The 22,409-nt window shown below is 35.7% G+C and overlaps 1 protein-coding gene across 4 annotated transcripts in view; it reads right to left on the bottom strand.

The window, feature by feature from the left end:
* Positions 1 to 22,409, bottom strand: part of Pdss2 (decaprenyl diphosphate synthase subunit 2) — a 256,744-nt gene that overhangs the window by 61,165 nt on the left and 173,170 nt on the right. For all 4 annotated transcript variants that reach the window (XM_076858376.1, XM_076858375.1, XM_076858378.1 and 1 more), the window contains one exon: positions 16,174 to 16,248. In XM_076858376.1, coding sequence (XP_076714491.1) covers positions 16,174 to 16,248 — 75 coding nt within the window. The remainder of the gene's footprint in view (positions 1 to 16,173; positions 16,249 to 22,409) is intronic.

Raw genomic sequence — 22,409 nt, 5'->3', positions numbered from 1 at the left:
CAGAAGTATTAAAGAGGACTCCCAAATTGTTGGCTTGAAATCTGGAGGAATAGTGATGCTCTTCATGAAGACAGAGAACAGTGAGTGGTTCTGGAAGACTGCATCATATATCTGGTCTTAGTTGTGCTTAGTCTGAAATGCCTGTAGACCTCCAAGTAGAAATACCGAGTAAGCAGCTATTTAGCTCTAGAACTCAGGAGTGATCTGGGATGGAGATAAAATGGAGACTCACTGGCATATAGACAGATGGTAATTGAAGGCTTGTGTTTCATTTTCTGAACAGTTTATTCTTGTCCTTTGATCAGAATGTGATTCTATTAAACAATTTACATGCTTAGCAGCGGTGTTTCATCTCTCAGGCAAATAAACTGCCTTTTAAGATGTTTTGCTGTGATAGCTGACAGTGAGTGACCTAGAGTGCTTTTGAATGGTGTATAAATTCAATTTAAAGATTTAACAAATAAAAACATACAGCAACTAGATCCACTCTAAACTGGAGGATCTACTTAATCAAATGGGCCATTTTGCATACTAAGCTTTCTCAGTTACCAAGAGCTTTTCTTCCTTCTCAATATCTATATTGATCTTCACTATCTTTGCATTTTTAATACTTGAACATTTAACTTCTAGTATATTTGCTTCACAACACCTTTGCCACTTTTGAACTTCCTTAAGTAAAAACATTTTGTGGAATTAAAAAATTATAGTTGAGCGTGATGATGCCCACCTGTACTCCTAGTTACATGAGAGGCTGAGACAGGTGATGGCAAGTTTGAGGCCAGCCTGGGAAACTTAGTGAGACCCTGCTCAAAATAAAATAAGAACAGAAGCCCTGGGCTCAATTCCTAGTATTGCAAGATAAAAAAAGAAAAAATATATAATACTACTTAAATGTGTTAGTATGTGTTAAGTATGGGTTTTTATCTTTACTTTTAAATTGTATGTATTATATAAACTTTTAAATTGGTATTGGGGGTATTGGGGGATTGAACCCAGGGGTGCTTAACCACTGAGCCACATCCCCAGCCCTTTAAAATACTTTATCTAGAGATAGGGTCTCACTGAGTTGCTCAGTACCTCACTAAGTTAATGAGGCTGGCTTTGAACTCCTGTCTTAACTTCCAAAGCCACTGGGATTACAGGTGAGCACCATTGTGCCACGCTCATATATACTTTTGTATGTTTGATACATTTCATAATTACAACAAACCATTTTAAAAGACTCTCAATAGTATTAAAATTGGAATAAATTTGACATTTTCATTTCTAACAAATGATTTAACATTGTTTTTACCTTGTGAAAAAAGAATGCCTAGTAAAATTACAGATATTTATTATCATCATGACTACTGGCATCTTCAAAGTCTTGGATCTGTGAATGATGTAAGCTAGAACAGATGCCCAACAAACAATAAAACATGACGTGGTATGTTTTATTAGCTCATTAATACATGCCTTGGGTACAATGTAAGGGACAGGCTGTAGGTAAATGGACCAATGAAATACACCCTGGAGTGTCTTAATGCTTTTATACAGCATTCACTGTCTCACTTTTAAATCTCTTAAAATATACATTTCCTTTTAAAACAGGTTTTATGCGCGCACGCGCGCGCGCGCACACACACACACACACACACACACACACAATATTTTTAACTTCAAAGAAAGGAAAATAAACCTTTCTTTTTCTTTTTGGAACTGGGGATTGAATCCAGGGGAGCTTTACCACTAAGCTACATCCTAGCCTTTTTAAAAAAATGTTTTATTTTGAGATAGGGTCTCACTAAGTTGCTAAGGGTCTTACTAAGTTGCTGAAGCTAGCTTTGAACTTTTGATCCTCCTGCCTTGGTCTCCCAAGTTGCTGGAGTATGCCATCATGTGATACAGGTGTGTACCATCATACCTGATTCTAAACTTTTCCTATTTCTAATCTATAAAATAAAAAGTTCAACATGAACACCTTTCCACATTGGTCAGATAAATTAGCTTCTTTTAACTCAAACACACTAATTTCCTCTGTCCAGTCAACCTCACTTGTTCTCCTTCACCCATTTTTATGGGAAGAGTTTGCAAAGCTGCTTGCAAAGAAGGTATACAGATTTGCAATGACTTTGTAGGGATTTGTGTAGATTTTTCAGAAAAGGATCAACAAGCTGCAAAAACTTTTAAAAAATACTGTCATATTATGAATAGTTCTGATATGGCTTTTCTGAAATTCGCCTAAGTACTAAATTTTTGCTATGTACAGCATGGAGAGGGTTGACATTCAGGTTACTTAATACTTTCTATCACTGGAAGGTAGGTCTTGTGTCCTCAGGCTAGAAGCCTCTGGTTAAACTCCTCAAACCAGCTCCCTAATGACAGGCTTAGCCTAGACACCCAAATCCCCACAGATGTCTAACACTGACTATGGTTTACAACTGGTAAAGCTATTCTTGAACCCAATAGCTTCAAACAACAATTGTTTATTATTGCTTATGGGCTTTGAAGCAACTGGCTCATGTAGGCTGGTGGCTCCACAGCTTACTATACATCTCTGGGTTGGCTCAAGAGGGTCCACTCCAGTTTATCTCATTCTTCCAGGACCTACAAGCTAGCCAGGGCATGTTTTTCTCTCAGTGATAGTAGAGACTCAAGAGGGCCTTCTACTGGCCAAAGCAATTCAAATAGCTGGGCCCAGAGTTAAAGGACATGAAAGTACATCACAGGATGCTCCCACAGCAGAAGGGCACTGCAGTTAGATGGTAAAGGATGTGGATGTGTACACTAGTTACCTACGGCTACGTATCTACATATCTATATAACAAATTGCACCAAACTCAGTGGCCTAAAGCAACAATAAACATTTATTATGTCTCACCAATTTCTGTGGATAAGGAAATCAGGAATAGCTCGCCTACTTGTTCTACCTTGGGGCATCTCATAAAAGATTAGAAATGTTATATTATGCGAGGAGACTAAAATGATCATGTGCAAATATCCTGTATTTCTCATTACTGCCTGTTACTTTTGAAACCATACTTTTGTGTGATGCAGTTAATTTTAAGGGGGGAAATGCTGTTGAGAAGCTATCTGCATCAAAATAAAAGACTGTAATATGTGAAGCACAGGTTAAAAGATGGTCATCATTGACCCAATTCCACAAAACACACAGTAAGAGAGTAATAAAATACGATACATAAATTGTAAATCAATAAGTTGAGAAGTAGGATACATGCTCAACTCCTGGGCCCTTGCCCCACACTTGTTTCCACTGCCAATAGTTGCCTCTGCTGCTTCACACCTGTTTTATATCAACCCTCTTCCAGCTGGTCTCTCTGCTTCTAATTTCTTTGGTTTCCAATTTATCCTATTCACAGCTTTTGTAATAATTTTTATAACATATTTTCTTACTGAATAAGATCCCATGGTAATATCCTAATTCTTAATATTTTAAATTCAAACTCCTCAACACAAATGTTCTATCCACTGATTTATTTAGCCCCTTAAAATGATCACCCTTCCCCACCAAGGCCCCAGCATCAGCTTCCATTATACTTTTGTCTCCATCTCAGCTCTCAATACACATACCTGATTGTTCTAGAAGAGCTGCTACAACATAATAGGCACTCAATAACATTAGTTGAATGAACAGTCCTTAAATAGTAACAAGGTAATCTTAAAACAAAGTTATAGGCTTCTTTCTTTGCTTTGCTAGGGACAGAACTCGGGCCTCATGCAGGCTAGGCAAGCACTCTACCACTGAGCTAGATCTCTAGCTTTTTTTATTTTGAGATAGGGTCTTGCTAAATTGCCATGGCTAGTCTCAAACTTGTAATCCTTCTGCCTCAGCATGGAGAGCAGATGGGATTACAGTTGTGCGCAACCACACCCAGCTGGTTTCTTTCTTTAGTTTTAGTTGAGCCTATGTTCAAAGCACTTTCATGTGTGTATCACATGCATTTTCGTAACACCTCTCTGAACTCTACTCTAACCACTTTTATGTTCATCTTCCATGTTTCACCTTTCATATTCCTTGCACAAACTATGCCAGTTCCTCTTTCAGGTCTTTGCCTCAGTTCCTTCCTCTTCCTGGAAAATTCTCCCTCCCCCATAGCTGACTGCTTTTTGTCTTTCAGATCTCAACTTAGATGTTTTATCCTCAGAATGGCCTTCCATGAACATCAAATCTAAAGTAACCCCTCCATCCTTCATTACCATTTCTCCCTATTTAGATTTTTGCTGTGCAGTTAGTTTTTAAACTATCAGTTATTTCTCTTGTTCAGTTACTTGTGTGATCACTTACAGTTGGCTTCTTCACTGAGATAAAAGCTCCCTCAGGACACAAATACTTTGGCTCACTAAGCACTTGTATCTCTGGGGCTGCCAGAGAGCACATGCTCGAAAGACAAGTTCTATGAATTAATAAACGAATCTGACTCTCCAGACAGTGCTCAACACCAATTTCTGACCCCAATAAGCAACATTTTCTCTTGATTTATTTCTACTACAGCTTTTTAAAAAATTATTTATTTATTCTAATTTGTTATACATGACAGCAGAATGCATTTCAATTTATAGTACACATATAGAGCACAATTTTTCATGTCTCTGGTTGTACACAAAGTAGAGACATATCATTCATGTCTTCATACATGTACTTAGGGTAATGATGTCCATCTCATTCCACCATCTCTTTCCTACCTCCATGCCCTCTCCCTTCCCTTTCCTCCCCTTTGCCCTATTTAAAGTTCCTCCATTCCTCCCATGCACCACCCCCCAATTTGGATCAGCATCCACATATCAGAAAACATTCGGCATTTGGTTTTTTAGGATTGGCTTACTTCACTTAGCATAATATTCTCTAACTCCATCCATTTACCTGCAAATGCCATGATTTTATTCTCTTTTAATGCTGAGTAATATTATATTCCATTGTGTATATATACAACATTTTCTTTATCCATTCATCTACTGAAGGGCATCTAGGTTGGTTCTACAATTTAGCTATCTATTAAAGCTTCTAAGACTCCACTTAGAAACTATCTCCTCCAGAAGTCCCTCTGAAACATGGCAAATCCTTAATGTTGCACTTTCTCCTTCATATATGGCCTAGACCATATAATTTACTATGAGGTCTTATGGGTGTTCTTCAGTGGTTTCTTATGCATGTTTTTCTTCTGAACTGTACATATAATCAGATGATTGAGGGCATCTCTGAGTTTAAAAAAAATTTTTTTTAATAGTATCTTTGTTTTGAATGCTTTAGGAGCACTTAGTATGTTGTTTGGAACAAAGCAGAAATAAAATATAAATTTAGTAATATGTACTTTATTAGCACTACCTAGTTTAGTTTTATGGTCAATGTAGAATTCATAATAACAATCAGAATCTAATGAAAAAAAACTTTATTTAGATTTTTTATTTCAGTCTCTTTATTATATTGGAATACCAGGAGACAAAAATTTTCTGTTTTCTGAGAGATGATATCTTCTCAAAAATACGAGTTATTATATATCCTCTGGTTCCTGGCCAGACAGATGCTGAGAGAACTGGCTATTTGATGTTGCAGGTAGCATTCTTACACAAGGACCCATTACATATACTTCTGTTTGCATGTGTGTTTTTTAAAAAAAATTTTGTGGTGGTGGGAAATGAACTCAGGGCCTGGCACATAATGCTAGGCAACTGCTCTACCACTGAACTATACCTCTGGCTCCTGTGTTTGCTTTTTAAAAAAATTTTATTGGGGCATTATAATTATAATGGAATTTATTATGCCATTTTTGCACATACACATAATTTGATTAAGCTCATTTTCTAGTACATGTTTAATTTTGAGAAAAATATTATATACAAAAATTATCTATAGCATTAATAATCAAATAATGTAAACACAGAACACAACATATTTTTCTTTTGGTATTAGTTGAAAAGCAACAATGTCAAATTCAAAGTTCAATTACAGGAAAGCATGGTAGTTCTGACAGCCATTTCAACCTTCTTTACATATTCACCAATTTTTACCTTCCCAAGTTTTTGGGTCTTTGTTTATAAAAACTTATTTTCCTATCAGTCTACTGTCGGGAGCCATTCTCACACGTGACTGGGTGACTCCCGGTCAGGGTCTGAGGCGCTCTGGCTGTGTCGGAGCTTTCCCGGCCCTCTCCTGTTGAGAGAACCTGTCCGTGTGGGGGTGTAACTGACCACTGACCCCGGAGGCCCAATCACTGACCCTGACCTTGGAGTGCGGCCCCCCTTCAACCTTCATTGGATGGAATTCTCCCCTGAATTTCTTGCTCCCCAATAAAAGGCTACTCCCTGGCGTGCTCGCTCTCTCTCTCCTGCTAGCCCTGAGTAATCCTTGCTGCCCTGCCGGGCGGTTAGAGGAGGGAACCAGAGAGGGGAGCCGTCTCGGACCTGGTCATAGAAAAAGGTAACTGAGTCTGTGTGTTTATTTCGATCTCACTAGCTAACTTTTATGCCAAGAACCTCATTAATGAAACCATTGCGCTGGCCGCGTGGTAGAGTCTACAAAGATGATTTCCCACTTTACCTTTCTGGAACTCTTGACTCTTTCATCTGGAGAATCTGACAGCACTCCAACATTAATCTGACCTTAAACTAATCCACATTTCTCTAAAAGCTATCATCTTTTTTTTTTTACACAATACCTTCATTTTGTTTATTTATTCTTATGTGGTGCTGTGGTTCGAACCCAGGGCCTTGCATATGCCAGGTGAGCACTCGACGGCTGAGCCACAATCCCAGCCCTAAAAGCTATCATCTTTTATGGCAACTTTATCATCATGTTTTTCAGGTCAACTAGGTACAAAACATTGATGTCATTTTTGATTTTTCACTTTGGCTGAAGTATCCAACAGACACAATAAATAAACACTTAGGGTACAGCAACACAAAGGCACCATAAAATTTACAGAGAGAAAATTTTATATTTGTTAAAAACCAAAACCAAACAAACTAGATAAAATATATGAAACAAGAGTCATGAGACATTTAAAATATGGCAATGAAAGATAGTAGTCTTTGAGAGATGGGAAATAAATGAGGTGAGTCTCACAAATGTTTTTCAGCTTATTGCCTAGAGAGAATCCTAGGTCTCAGTGGAGCCTGACAGTATCCTTTAATGGAAGAGATGAACCTCCATGTCTAGACAGGTCAAAGGGATTAGAGTTTGGAGCTAGAATTCACAGTGCAGAGAACACAGTATAAACAGCTGCATAGAGGGCTCTGGATATACACAGGGTCTCCCTAAAGCCTTTACCTGAGTATAGTCATCCCTCAGTATATGAAGTTGAGGGTCATAGGAGCTCTTGCAGATGCCCAAACCTGCAGATGCTCAAGTCTCTTATGTAAAATGGCACAGCATTTGCATATAATCTACATATATCTTCTCATACACTTTAAATCATCTCAAGAATACTTCAATACTTAATACAATGCTATACAAATAGTTATTATACTGTATTGTTTGAGAGAATGACATGTTCAGTACAGATGAAACTTTTTTCCAAATATTATTGATTTACAGTTAGTTGAATTCACAGGTGTGGAACTTGTGGATATGGAGGTCCACGTATATTACAATATATAGGCATAAAGAGACTACTAAAATCTTGGAAGATAATCACTCAGAAGGAGCAAAAGAAATAATCATCAGAGCTCACACTTGGCTAGAAATAGTTCTGTTACACCAGAGAGGAAAAACTTAGAATTCACAGGATATCAGTAGAGTACTCAGAAAGGTTTTGCCTTAAAGTGGAGAAATTCGCCTTAGACTAATTGCAACTCTAGTCCTGCCTAACAAGATGAAAGGTAACACTGAAAGGATTGACATATTTCCAGTAACTTGACTGCATTAATCTCAAGAATATTTACAGAGATACAAAAATATTTAGCATGCAACAAAATACAATTCACAATGTCTGGCACTCAATCAAAAATAACCAAGCATGCAAAAAAGCAGGAAAATACAAACTATAATGAGGAGAAAAATAAGTCAATTGAAACCAACACAGACATGACACATGATATAATTAGTAGATATGGGCATTAAAACAGTTTTCATAACTATATTCCATATGGTCAAGATGCTAGAAGAGACACTGAGCATATTAAATAGAAATACAGAAGACATAAACTGGCAAATTTGGATGCACACCAATTAAAATTATTCTAAGCAAAGAAAAAAAAAAAAAGAATAGAGCTTCAGTGAGCACTGGGAAATTTAAAGCAGCCTATTATGTACCTGGAGTCCTGTAGGAAAGGAGAAAAGGAAAAACAAAGAAACAAACAAAAAAGTCTTTTAAGAAATAATGATATATCATTTTTCCAAATTTGATGAAAACAATAATTCATAGATCTAAGAAGCTCAATGAACCCCAAGCAGAAGAAATATGAAAAAATAGACATGAAGACACATCATAATCCAATTTTGAATCAGGAACAAAGATAAAGATGATAGTAGCTTTCTTGTTGGAAGGAAGGAAAGTGAGAAAATAATGGAGCAATATTTTAAAGTACTAAAAACAAAAACAAAACCCGCAGCAACACAGAATTCTATATTCAGTGGGCATATCTTTCAGACATATAAAGATAAAAAGATTAATCTTCAGCAGGCCTGCACTATCATGGTAGAAGAAATCTTTTAGGAATAAGGGAAATAATACCACATGAAAAATCTGTATCAAAATGAGGACAGCAAAGATATTAACTGTATCAGTAAATATAAAGGACTTTACAAAATATAAATCCCTGTAAAGTATAATAAGTGTTTGATATAAAAATAAAGACATGTGTGGTGGCACACACCTGTAATCCCAGGGACTTGAGAGGCTAAAGCAGGAGGATCCTAAGTTTAAGGCCTGCCTGAGAAACTTAGTGAGATTCTCTCAAAATAAAAAATAAAAAGGTTTGGGTGTATAACTCAGTGGTAGAGCACCCCTGGGTTCAATCCCCAGTATTGAAAAAAATAAATATAATAACAATGTATTGTGGAATTTATAATATACATGGGATTAAAATGTATGACAGTGATAATACAAAGCCTTTTAGGGGAGAAATAGCAATAAACTTCTGTAAGATTCTTACTGTGAAAAGACACAATATCACTTGATAGTAGATCATGATAAATTAAATCATGATAGTAGATCATGATAAGTTCAAACACAACCACTAAAAATTATACCTGACAGTTATAGCTAAAGATTAAAAAGAAAGTACTCAGGAGGCTGACTGAGGTAGAAGGATAGGGAGTTGAGGCCAGCTTGGGCAATAGTGTTATCCCCTCTCAAAAAAAAAAAAAAAAAAAAATAGAAAAAGAAAAAAAGTTGGTATTATGAAAAACCATGTATTAGAAGGCAGAAAAGGGAAGAAAGAATAAATGGGACAAATGGAAAACAAGATGGTAGATTTAAACCCAACCACATCAATAAACACATGAAATAAAAACATACAAATTAAAAGCAGAAACAGGTTGGATGAAAGAACAAGATTTAGCTAAGTTCTGCATTCAAAAAATATACTTTAGGGGCTGGGGTGGTAGCTCAGTGGAAGAGCACCTGCCTAGCATGTGTGAGGCACTGGGTTTGATTCTCAGCACTGCATATAAACAAATAAAATAAAGGTCCATTGACAACTTAAAAAAAAAAAAAAAAGAAAGAAAGAAAGAAACATACTTCACGGCTGGGGTTGTGGCTTCAGTGGTAGAGTGCTTGCCTAGCATGCATGAGGCACTGGGTTTGATCTTTGACACCACATAAAAATAAAATATGTTTTTTTAAAAAAGAAACACTTTAAATACAAAAGAGTAAAAATATGGAAAAATAAATACTATAATAATTTTCATGAAAAGAAAGCTGGAGTGAATATGTTACTATTAGATGAAGTAGATAACAGAGAAAAAGATATAAAGAACATTGCCAGGGACAAAAAAGGACAGTTAATAGTGATGAAGGGACCACATCATCAAAATAATATAATCAGCCTAAAGGTTAATAATGTCTAATAGCAGAGCTTTAAAACATATGAAGGAAAAACTGGTAGACCTGCAAGTAGAAATAGCATAATCCACAATTAAAATCAGAATTTAAAACCCTTATCTAAGTAACTAAAGAAACAAGCAGAATGAAAATACTTGCAGATATAGAAGACTTTAGCAACACTATCAACCAAAATGACTTAACTGATATTATAGAACGTTCCATTAACAACATAATATATATTTCTTTATAAGTTAACATGAAATATTTACACAGATAGATCATACACTGGGTCATAAAACAACTCAATAAATTTTAAATAACTCAAACCATACAAAATATGTTTTCTGACCACAATGGCATAATAAATCAATAACAGAAGGACATCTGGAAAATGCCCCAAATACTTGAAAACAAATTAAACTTCTAAACCATGAGTCAATGAAAAAATAAGCAAAAGGGAATCAGTAAGTAGTTTGAACTGAATGACAATGAAAAGACAATGTATTGAAAATTTGTGGTATGCCACTAACATAACACTTAGAGGGAGACTCAAAGAATCAAATGCCAGAAAAGACTTAGAAAAGTCTCAAATTGATGATCTCTGCTTTAAAAACTAGGAAAAATTTAACCTTCCAACTTAAAAATCTAGTAAAAAGAAAAGGAAATAAAAGCAAAATAATCAGAGGAAAAGAGATATTAAAACTCAGAGTGAAAATCAACAGGGACAAAGTCAGTGAAACCAAAAGCTGGTCCTCTGCAATCAATACTGTTAAATTTCTAAGGAAAAAAAGAAAGACACAAATGACCTACATCAGGAGTGAGAAGTGACACTGCTTAAAATTTTAGAGATATTAACATGACAACAAAAGAATATTGTGAAGAACTTGCTGCCAATAAATTTGACAACTTAGATGAAATAAATACATTCCTTGCAGGACATAAACTGCCAAAGCTTGCTCAAGAGAAACACATAACTTAAATTGTTTTATGACTATTAAAGCAATTGAATTTATAGTTCCAAAGTAAATAAAGGAATAAATAAATAAATATGAAAAATAAACCACCACAACCACCAACAAAACTTTCCTACAGAGAAAGGTCCAGAAGGCTTTACAGTAAGTCTAACAAATATTTAAGGAGGAGATGATACTAATTCTATACAAACTTCCATAAAAAAGAAGAGGGAAAAATTCTTCCCAATTCATTCTGGGCCTGCACTGCCTTGACACACATACCAGACAAAGACATTACAACGAACCAAAAATAATAAAGACTCATATTCTTCACTCTGTCAAAATTCCAGAAGCCTAGTTTGTGGAAATTGTTAAGCTAATTCTAAAATTCATTTGAAAACAAAAAGGATCTAAAATACTTAACACAACTTTGCAAATGAAGAATAAAGTTGAAGATTTACACTACCTGAATTTGAGATTGAGTATAAAGGTACAAAAATCAGGACAGTGTAGTATTGACAGAAAGATGATTAATAAAACAAAACAGAGAATCCAGAAACAGACCCACACATGTATCCAACTGAGTTTTAACAAAGACATGAAGGTACTAAGTGGAGGAGATAGTTTTTTGACAAGTAGTGCTGAAACATCTGGATATTCCATATGTTAAAAAAAAACAAACTTCAATTCATATTTCCTACCATATGCAGAAGTTACCTCAAAATGGGTCAAAGATATAAATGTAAATATAAAACTTTGAAACATTTTTTTAAAAAGTGGGGAAAATCTTTGTAATGTTGGATTAGGCAACCATTTCTTAGGTACGATCTCAACACAATACACAGAAGAATAAATAAAATTAAATTAAATAAGGGTAACAAGATGTCAAAGTGGAATAATTCCTGCAATCTCCTATAAATCATCATAAAGACCACTCCTGAATCAACTGTTCCAAAGATTATCTGATCATGTTCCTTTGTTTAAACACCTTTAATTCCTTTCTAGTTCCTAAATATGGCATTTACTCTACATTCTGGCCTTACAGGTCTTCCATCTTTGGAAGACAGGTCTGCCTATCTTTGCATTGTTTATTGCCACTATTTTTAAAATTCTTACATGAAAGAAACTCTGGTCTTAAATATGCTTCCTTTGTTTTCATCATGCTATTTTCTTTGTTTAGAGTGTCAACCTTCTTCAACAGACATCCTTCTATCCTCTAATCTCTGTCTCAAACATCAGATCATTCTTGATGCCTTTTCTGATTTTCCCAACCAGATGTGACTCCTTGTTTACATTTTCCTCCAGTCATTTTTCTCAATGGGCAAAAACTCATTTTGCCCACCTTTTTAAGTATATTTTAGATGATGACATAGGGCTTTAGAGGTAGGAGACAACTCATAATTTCTAGTGAACTGAATCATCTTTTTTTTGTACTTAACTTGAAAACTATCTCAGAGTCAAAGGGAGATAAGATAAATAAATGGACAGAAGTTATCTTGCCCCATAATTTCACTGATTTTTTTGGGGGGTGGGGGTACCAAGGATTGAACCCAGGGACACTCTAACTACTGAGCCACATCCCCAGCCCTTTAATGTACATAAGGCAGAGCTTATCTGGGGAACCCTTAGAATGGCAAATGACAGTTTAAAGTACAATTTTTCTATTTAACCTGTTTCTTTCTTCAAGTAGTTACCTTATAAAAAACAGAGGGAAAATATTTTCTGATAAATGCTGAAAAAAGCACGACAGCTAATTTCTATTTTAAGGAAAAAATGGTTCATAAACAAGCAAATACAAAAATAAAAAAATTTTTTTTCAATGGGTGGAACAAAGTACTCTGCATGTTTTCATGATTACAATTTATCTACAATGTTAAGTATTGGTAACTTAATCACATAAATTGTCACACTTTAAGGAGAATTAAGTAATCACAAACTTACAACAGTTTGAGAAGATGATTTCTAATGTATCTAGTTCCATTTCCCCTCAATTTGCTTTAATGTATCCACCTTAGGCATGTAGACACCACTCTACAGAAACCTAGTTTCCTACTACCCACTTCTCCATCACTGCATTAAATTGCTATATAGAAAACAGACTGCTATTGTGTCCTCTTACCCCTAGAGAGAAGGAATGGTTTCCAGTGTATTTTAAATCCAAAGCAATTCTTTTGTGTACGGAATTGGCCCCAGGCTATGGAGGTTGTGCAACAGAGACCCACAGAGTTGGCCTCCCTTCCCACATGACCTCTGCTTGTGGCTGCTACCCTGTTAGTGTCCTAATATAAAAACCTTGAAGGCACTCCATGTGGGGGCAGTGCTCCCTCACTCTGCTTCTGAAGCAATTCCTGGACCAAGTTAGAAAAACCAAATTCTGAAAAGTCATTGCAATGGCAAGCATGCTTGGAGGGGTGGGGTGGGGGGGGGTGGCGCAGAAATTTTCTGGTTAGGAAGGGAAATGTGGTTAACCTAAATTGAACCTGGGGTATAAATGAAGGCAGCAAGAAGCATTCTCACTGCTGTGGTTAAACTATGCATTTTTGTTTCCATTATCAAAAAAGAATGGTGCTTTAAAATGGCTTAACTATATTCTGAAACTTCATTGCTTAAATAAAGACTCAAATGTTTTAAAAGACTCTATTCAGGGAGGTGGTAGGGAAAAAGGCCAGATGAACAAAGCATTGCTACAGATTTTTTTTCTTTCTTTTTAAAAATATATTTATTTTTTAGGTGTAGATGGACACAACACAATGCCTTCATTTTTATGTGGTGCTGAGGATCGAACCCGGATCCCGCCAGTGCGAGGCGAGCCCTCTACCACTGAGCCACAATCCCAGCCCCTGCTACAGATTCTTTTGAGTAAAATTTATTAACTAATGAGAGAGTCCGCAAATGGTGCTTTCTCAGTGCCTGTTCCCAGTATGAGCAACAGTCCTTCCAAGTCTTTGTTGCTCTCTCTTTTCTCTTTTACAGGAGGAAACAGATTATATTTGAGAAAGCATGGACTTGGAATCAAAACACTTGATTCAGATCTAACACTTAAACATTAACAATTCTAACAATTTTCAGATACTGTGCTTTCCTGCTATTCGTCATTTTTAAATTTCAGGCTTTTCCTCTATAAAATGAAATTACTGACAAATGTCTCCCTTTTCAGCCTAGGTGATTGTGAACAAAGAAGCATAAATAAACTGTAAAGTGCTATTTAATAACTTATTATTATTGTTTTTATTAGGTCTGCCTGACATATAAAAGTACTTAACAAATGTTCACAAAGTTATTAATGAACTGGGCTAATTATAGTAGATAAATGGTTAGTGGATAAATTAAGAGCCTAAACCAACCATAACACTTTCACTTAAAGATTAGGCATTTAAGTATAAAGATCTTTTATTGAACTAAGTTGAATTCCTTGGAAGTATCCCAAGGGAAAGCAATGCCTCAACTCTCAAATAAGTCAGTCATCAACACATGATGAGACCTCAGGTATGGAAGATGGAGGCTACCAAATAAAGTACAGTTAAGGTAGAGAGGCAGTAGAATAAGAGATTAAGAACCTGAGGTCTGAAGTTCAAATCCCAGTTTACAAGTTGTGTGGTCTTGGGAAAATCTTTTCTAAACCTTAGTTCTCATTATCTGCAAAATGGGAGTAGTAGTAGGATCTATGGCTCATGATTTTTATGAAGATTAAAGGAAGAAACATAGACAAATGGCTTACCACAATGTTACTTGTTTAGCTATCATCATACCATGTTACATAAAGGCGACTTTCTATAAATGAAACTACACCAGAAGTCACCCATTTTACATTATGACATTGACCCTCAGTCAAAGTAGAGAACCATGCTTGTCTTTGAAAAACCCCACAGAGGGTCCACTGTGGTTGTAAATCTTGTGAGGCCCCCACATATCAATATGCTACTTAGGTAAGATTAGATGGGCCTATTGGGAACTGTGGTTCCCTGAATCAAATGTTAGCAGATGTTCAAGGTGCAATTCTTCATATTTCACTAACCACTCTCTGAACCATACAGAGTCCCTGGGTTATACTTAAAATTTTTTAAATTCAACTTGTTCATGCTCTACATTTCACTTCTAGTAAAATTTGTCTCTTTTCTTCAAATGGAAATGTTAATGTTTCATATGTGCATACATGCATATTTTTTTCTAATTTGCAGTGAGTGAAATCTTGCTAATGCAGAAGCTAAAGAAGTTACAATAATGAAACACTGAGAGAGGAGTCCCTTATAAATAGTATATAGCTTGGTAAATGATGGTGGTGGTCAATGAAGCAATTACTTCATATCTAATCTCCTATTGAAATGAAATAACTGCATTTTAAGGAAATAAAACCTAACCTTTTTTGAGATGTTCTGCTAAATGAGTCAAAAAACCCCCCTTAATTCTAGACTCAGAATATTAAAATAATCCAACTGTGCAACCATCCTACTTTTCATCACAGAGAATCTAATAATGTAGTAAATTTTGGATCTTGTATATAAAAGACATTCCTCCCCCAACTCACAGCCAGCCGTATTCTTGGGCTCATGGTCCTCTCTTCTGGGATATAGGAGCTCCTTCCTCAGGGGAAAGTCTCGGCCCATTCATATAGGCACAAGTTGCTTCTCCAGCCTGCCCATCAGGGACAGTGCTACCTGCTAGCTACAAGCTTCCCATGTCTACTGGGTTGCTGTAGATTGAAAAGACTGCAAATCCATCCAAAGGAGGAGAGGTTGTTTTAATTGGCTAAATCTGGCCTGTACTAAGTGTATGGTCATGAATTTGTAGCCAAAACACTAATCTTATTAAAAAAAAAAAAAAAAAAAGAAGTCACATGCAGTTTCTTTCTTTCTTTCTTTCTTTCTTTTTTTGTTATTCAAAACATTACAAAGATTGCAGAATCACATAGGTTACACATCCACATTTTTACATAATACCATAATAGTAACTGTTGTATTCTGCTACCTTTCCTATCCTCTACTATCCCCCCTCCCCTCCCCTCCCATCTTCTCTCTCTACCCCATCTACTGTAATTCATTTCTCTCCTTATTTTTTTCCCATTCCCCTCACAACCTCTTATATGTAATTTTGTATAACAATGAGGGTCTCCTTCCATTTCCATGCAATTTCCCTTGCAGTTTAAACATAAAACAAGATTGACATTTTTAGCTTATCAATTCTAGTTTTGCCATGAGCATTTCTAACCTAAGGTTTTACAATGACTCTGAAATCCTTACCTTGGCTGAAGTAGAATTTTCATGGTATACTCCTTGTACCAAGTCCATAAGAGCACTTGCTAAAAGTTCCACAACCTAAAAAAACAAAGAAAAAATTAGAAGAGACACTAAGAAAATATATCACCATTTATACCTCAGCATCCTTCAGAAGATTTTTAGTAAGTAAGGCAGAATTTGTGCTTGAGAGAAACAACAACAAAAAACAGGACTTATGTTCAAAGATCCTGGCAAATGGCACTACCCACCTGGATATTAAAGCTGCGATCCAATTTTTTTTTTCAGTTATAATTCAAGCCAAAAAAAAAAAAATCTTTTAAGCTTAGCATTTAACTAATGTACATGAAAATCCAGTAATAGCCATTTTGAACATGAGCTTAAATTTCAGATAACGAATGCGATCCTAACTCAATTTATTTTCTGCATGTTTATTTCTGTCAGGTGGATACTTTTTCAGTATTCCCATTCTGGGAGCCATTACTATGCTAATTTTCATACTTAATACAGAAAGAAAAGCAGCAGTAAAAGAATGGTTAATCTTTCAAATGTGTTCATTCTGTAATACTTAAAATGCACTATGGATATATGTGGTGTAGGGCCCCTGGGTCAAATGTTCTGCAAACACTGAAAATTTTTACAGAACCACAACATTGAGATCATATTCATCAAACCTGTATTATTTTCAAGACTCAAGTAAAATCAAAAGCTTTGAACTTATTCCAGAATGTAAAACAAGCAGAAAACAGTAACTGGTCTCTCTGGAACTATGGCACAGTTAACAGTTTGTTTGCATAAAACATCTTAACACAAGATAATAAAATAGTGGTATTAATGATGATGTTCAATACAGCCATTTCAAACAAGCATTCCTCAAGGAAACCCCATCCGCTTCTTACGAAGTCTTAATATCTGGTATATTTAACTTCCTACATTATGCAGTCCTGTATCTGATTTCCACTCTTTGCTTCCTAAAAATTTAGCTCAGCCCTGATTGAATTAAAGGATTTTGTTTCAGCTTTTATCATTCTTGTAATTGAAGACATTATTCAGCCAAAGGATACTTCAGTCTCAGGTATTTGGCACTTCATAAACATTTTCTTTAGAGGCAAATTACATTAATTTGTAAAAAGACTTGCTTTAAAATTTTAACACATTAACATTTTTCTGTTTACGTTCATACTAACACATACAGGGCTGCCGATATGGTAATTTTGCTGATTAAAGGCATATTTTTTCCTAGCTCTAGAGATGGGTTAATTTGTAAGATCTATACAAAGTTTTTTATATTTTTAATCACATTGTTCTTTAGGTAACTAAATACTTAAGAAATATTGTAACAATATGAGCTGCAGAGGAACTGGAAGAACAATGATCCTACAGTGTTACCAGATGTGTTGAGTTATTTAAGTGGGGAAGAGAGAAAAATGAATGGATTTTTTCCCCCTGAAGGTATCAGATAAGCCCTATTCCCAAATCCAGGAGGATTGAGTATCGCCAATAGGTCTATGAAAGACTGTAACTAAATGCACAGCATCAGATTGGATTACAGTTTATACAAGCAACATCCCAAGATTCCCCTGATGGCTGGACACATAATACAGATCAATCACTCACTAAGAAATGTTATGGTTTTGAAACAGTTTGAGCTCTAAGACCAGTGCTAGTAATGTGAAGAGGGATTTACAAAAAGAAAGTCCAACATGAAATGTCAAAATGATGGCTTGAACTTTTAACAGTCAATCTGGCTCTGGATAACCAGAGTGTTCCTTTACTTCCCTGAAATTCCAGACCAGGCAGAAGCAACAAAAACATTTTGTTCTCTCTTTTTCTCTTAATATAATTAGCAAATATAGGCAGATCTGACTTCATAATTATAAATGATCTGTACTTATAAGCAGAAACCTCCCAAGTACCTCTATAGCCAATGACAATCATTAAGGAGAAAGTTTGGGACTTCTTAGAGTTAACAAACTGAGGAAGAGAAGAGATTATGAAAAACAGCAATAGCCTAGGGGTGTTGAATGCATCCTAGGCCAGGATGACTTACCCAGGGCACCAATAAATCCCTACCCATTGATTGTTTTTTTTTTGGTGCTGGGGATTGAACCTAGGGTCTCACATATACATTCCCACTTGAAATGTTTGTTCACTTTTAAAAAATTTATACCAAATAAATGGTGTTTAAGTATTATCCTTTAAAGTTGCAAATATTTCTAGAAAGAACACAGGGCTACCAGTCACTCAAAATGTAGTAAGATCACTTAATGATCTGATCCTTTTTTGTTACTTGGTTTACTACCTCAGACAATCACCTGCTTATATATACCTGTTGTATTTAAAGATAAGAAAACATTTAGTAACTTTTTTCCCCCACATCAAAATCTGGAGAAATGATTTGTTCAAGCTACAAAAAGTAGGATCATGACAGCCAGAGGAGAATCCAGAGGTCTAAAACCCTAACCTCCTTAGATTTCTTCAAGAGCAACCAAGAGAAAGATTCAAGAACTTCTGTCCATTAGGAGTAGGGAGCAAGCCAATGATTTTTACTAGAAAAAGAAAAGAGGCTAAAAGAGTCTCAGTGTTAGCCATTTTTGTTCTGAGGTTTGGGGCAAATCGATTCTGAGATCTGGTTTTCTTCAACTATAACGTGAAGAAAGTTGGAAAAGATGATTCCTTAAGGTCCTTTCTGGCTCGAAAATTCTGAGCTTTTAGAAATGTAATTCTCAGAATTTATGATTAGGCATTTAGACTAGGAAATAGTTTTTTTCACAAACTTTGATGGAAAAATCTTTGCTCATGTTTTTACTCCTCCCCTCCCTTCCTCCATTCCTTCCTTCCTTTCATTCTGGGGATTGAACCTAGGGCCTCACACATACTAACAAAGCAAATGTTCTACCACTGAGCTTCACAACAACCCCTCATACTCTTATTTCATCTGTCAGCCTCACATGGACCTTTCTTTCTGTCTAAACTCTACTGATCACTTTCATTGCTAAACATTTTTTTTTCTTTTTAAACCCAACACCTCTTGGTTCCAATACCTAGAAATATAATAAAACGATTTCCATTTTTAAGCCATTATGACTGGTAGCCCATTTTACCAGCTAGCAAAGTAGGCCTAGTAGAGTCAATTAAAGGCATTATTACTGAATTCTGATCCTTGAAGGGCTCTAATGCTTGGGAATAAGTTAAATATACTGATTAGGAATGACATAAGGCTTAACTGCCAAATAGCATCAAATAAATATTGGTACTAGTTGGTCTTATTGTTCCCATCTCTAATGAATAAATATGTAAAGCATTTAAAGAGAAGCTGAAACATAAGTCTGAGTGTTAACTTATAATTCTTCTGTATATTATTACTCAGAATATTATTATTCAGTATAAATCTTGGGAAGGTGAAACGTAAAGCATGGAAACCAATATTACAGTGTTTTAAAAATTGTATGCCCAAATATTTTGGAAGAAAGTGGGCTTTAGTTCAACAACAGAACACATGGAAGACTATTTTAACCAAAATTAGATATTTCTGAGATATCGACTTATTATTGTATCCCCAAACATTTCAGATTAGAGAAATGTCACCATCAATGTCATAATGATTAGCCATCTGAGCAAGTAATTAAGCAGGAGATGTTTCTTCATTTCTGGCATTGCAACAGTAGCATTGCTTGCTTATGTGTGTAAATGCAAAAATGTTTTTTGTGTCATGTTTAAATTGGACTTTACATCAGTGCCATACACTGTTCCTCAATCTTTTGAATAACAATTTAGAGTCCAGTGAACCAGTAGCAGCAACCTTTCACAATGTCAGTATCATGAGCTGGCTTCTCCTGTCACCTTTCTTTGTTGGCTATTGGAGGGGAAAGGCTGCAACATGGGGAAGGAAGTAAACGAACAGTTGTGTATCTAATTGCTATTTTCAAGCAAACTGTTGATCTTTCCCACTTCATTCACCATCTTCTCATCAAAGATAAGGAATAGATAGGACCCAGGTGCCTCAGAATTCAACACAATTACAGATCTAACTGAACTTTGCAATGAATTTCTTAAATGGTAATTTAAGGGACAAATTTAACAATTTCAAAGGAATATATAATTGCTTCATATTTTATCTTTTGGCAAGGGTAACTATAATTTAATTTTTTGACTGAAATACTAAGATGATGACTACCATCATAATAGATGTTGTGATGAGTAAGGCCTGAGTTATAATAAGTTGTCTTCACAAAATATAAAAATTGAGAGAAGTAGGGGGGTAGAAAGAGAAAAACAATGACAAAAATATCCTCATATTGCTATACAAAGATAAATGTAACATTTTTATGGAAAAAAAGCTGGGCTGGGAGTGGTGGTGTACACCTACAATCCCAGAGGTTTGGGAAGCTGAGACAGGAGGATCCTAAGTTTGAGGCCAGCCTCAGAAGCTTAGTGAGGACCTGTCTCAAAAGGGCTAGGGCTAGGGATGTGGCTCAATGGCAAATTGCTTTGGGCTAAATCCCCAGTTACCCCCCCTTCCAAAAAAAAAGAGGCAGGCTACAAGGTAAGAGTAGTATAATCGGTATTTTTAGAATAAGAATGAGGTCAATCTCTGTGTTAATATATATAAAGAAAAAAAATTGAGAGACAACAAAATAATAATAATGATAATGTATAAGTGACAAATTCTAGATGATTTTTAATAAAAACATTTCTTTGACCTCTTTGAATAAATTTATAACTGCTTAAATTTCACAATTGTTTAAATATACCATGGATTACATTTTCACCCCCTTTTTATTGTAGTGATTTTATTTTATTATTACTATTATTATTTTGGGGGTACCAGGGATTGAACTCAGGATACTTGGCCACTGAGCCACATCCCCAGCCCTATTTTGTATTTTATTTAGAGACAAGGTCTTACTGAGTTGCTTAGCACCTCACTGTTGCTGAGGCTGGCTTTGAACTCATGATCCTCCCATCTCAGCCTCCCCAGCCGCTGGGATTACAGACATGTGCCACTGTGCAAGGCTTACTGTATCACTTTTATAACCAGAAAAAAAAAAAATTATTTCCTTGGGAGATTGAGTGGTGGAGCACATCCTGTTTTTAGTCTTGGAGTGCCTTCAAGCTAAGCTGTGCCCATAAATTGATTTATAGAATATATCAGTAAATAGTTTCTGGACTAGCAAAAATAAGATCAGTAAGTGGTGGTAGGCATTCTGTGTAGACAAGTTGTGTCTTTCTCAATAAATATGACTCAGGAGGTACTGTCAGTTAGCATTTGACAGATGGACAAGATTCAACAGCATTGTTGATGTTTAGCTAGTATACCAGACTACTTTGGTTTGAGCAAAAAAGTGCCTATCTCAAAAGTAAAATACAACTAAATCTTCAGAAAAATGATAACTATAAATGAATGTGGCTCAATTAAAGCTCAATTCAGCATAAGTTGAGTTGATGTAGTAAAGTAGCATAGCTGTATTTTAATTCGTTTAAAAAGGCTACTCTGTAACTTCATTTACTTGGTGTATAAAAATGGTGGCGGTCGTTAAACATTTATAATCCTCTTTGAAAAATTTGTCCTTGAAAGGTTATTTTAATGACAGTTTTTACTACAGTGTGGAGTAACAAAACAACATGTGATCCATCCCTCTATTTAGGAGGCAAATGAACCCGGAGCCCCTCAGCCTTTACTACTCTTAACAGCTGCTAGCAAAGTTAACAGTCGTGTGAGCGTGCATCTGCAGTGCTGATGGCATTAATTATACACAAATTTATCGAACTCCCTTCTTCCACCCCAGGAACAGACAGCAATGTATAAAGCAGTAGCAAAAGTAAAAACACTCTTGGGGAAGAATAAATTTTCATATACATCTTGGGAGGGATGAATTTAGTGTAAATATGTCCTTTTCAAAGAGCTTTGGCATTTGAAGGAATACTGTTAAGATTTCTTTTTAAGCCACAGAAACTATATTACTGAGAAAACATCTTACAGAAAAATCCTTTTACAGATAGTGGCTGTTAAATAGCCTGCTAAGGGTAATCAGAGCAATTAGTGTCACTCTTTAGTACCTTCTTGCACAAATGGAGCACAGGGAATCTGAGATATGCACATAAAGATGGACAGGTTGGCACAGACAAGGTAAAACAGAGAGGGAATAGGTAAGGTGTAGCACTCTCCCATGGAGATCAATAATGGCACTTGACGTTTGAAATTCATCATTTACAAGCTCGGTTTAAGTAAACCATTTCAT

The sequence above is a fragment of the Callospermophilus lateralis genome, chromosome 6 (genome assembly GCF_048772815.1).
Source record: "Callospermophilus lateralis isolate mCalLat2 chromosome 6, mCalLat2.hap1, whole genome shotgun sequence".
NCBI lineage: Eukaryota > Metazoa > Chordata > Mammalia > Rodentia > Sciuridae > Callospermophilus > Callospermophilus lateralis.
The sequence above is the reverse complement of the archived record's forward strand: the minus strand, read 5'-3'. Positions and strand labels throughout refer to the sequence as shown.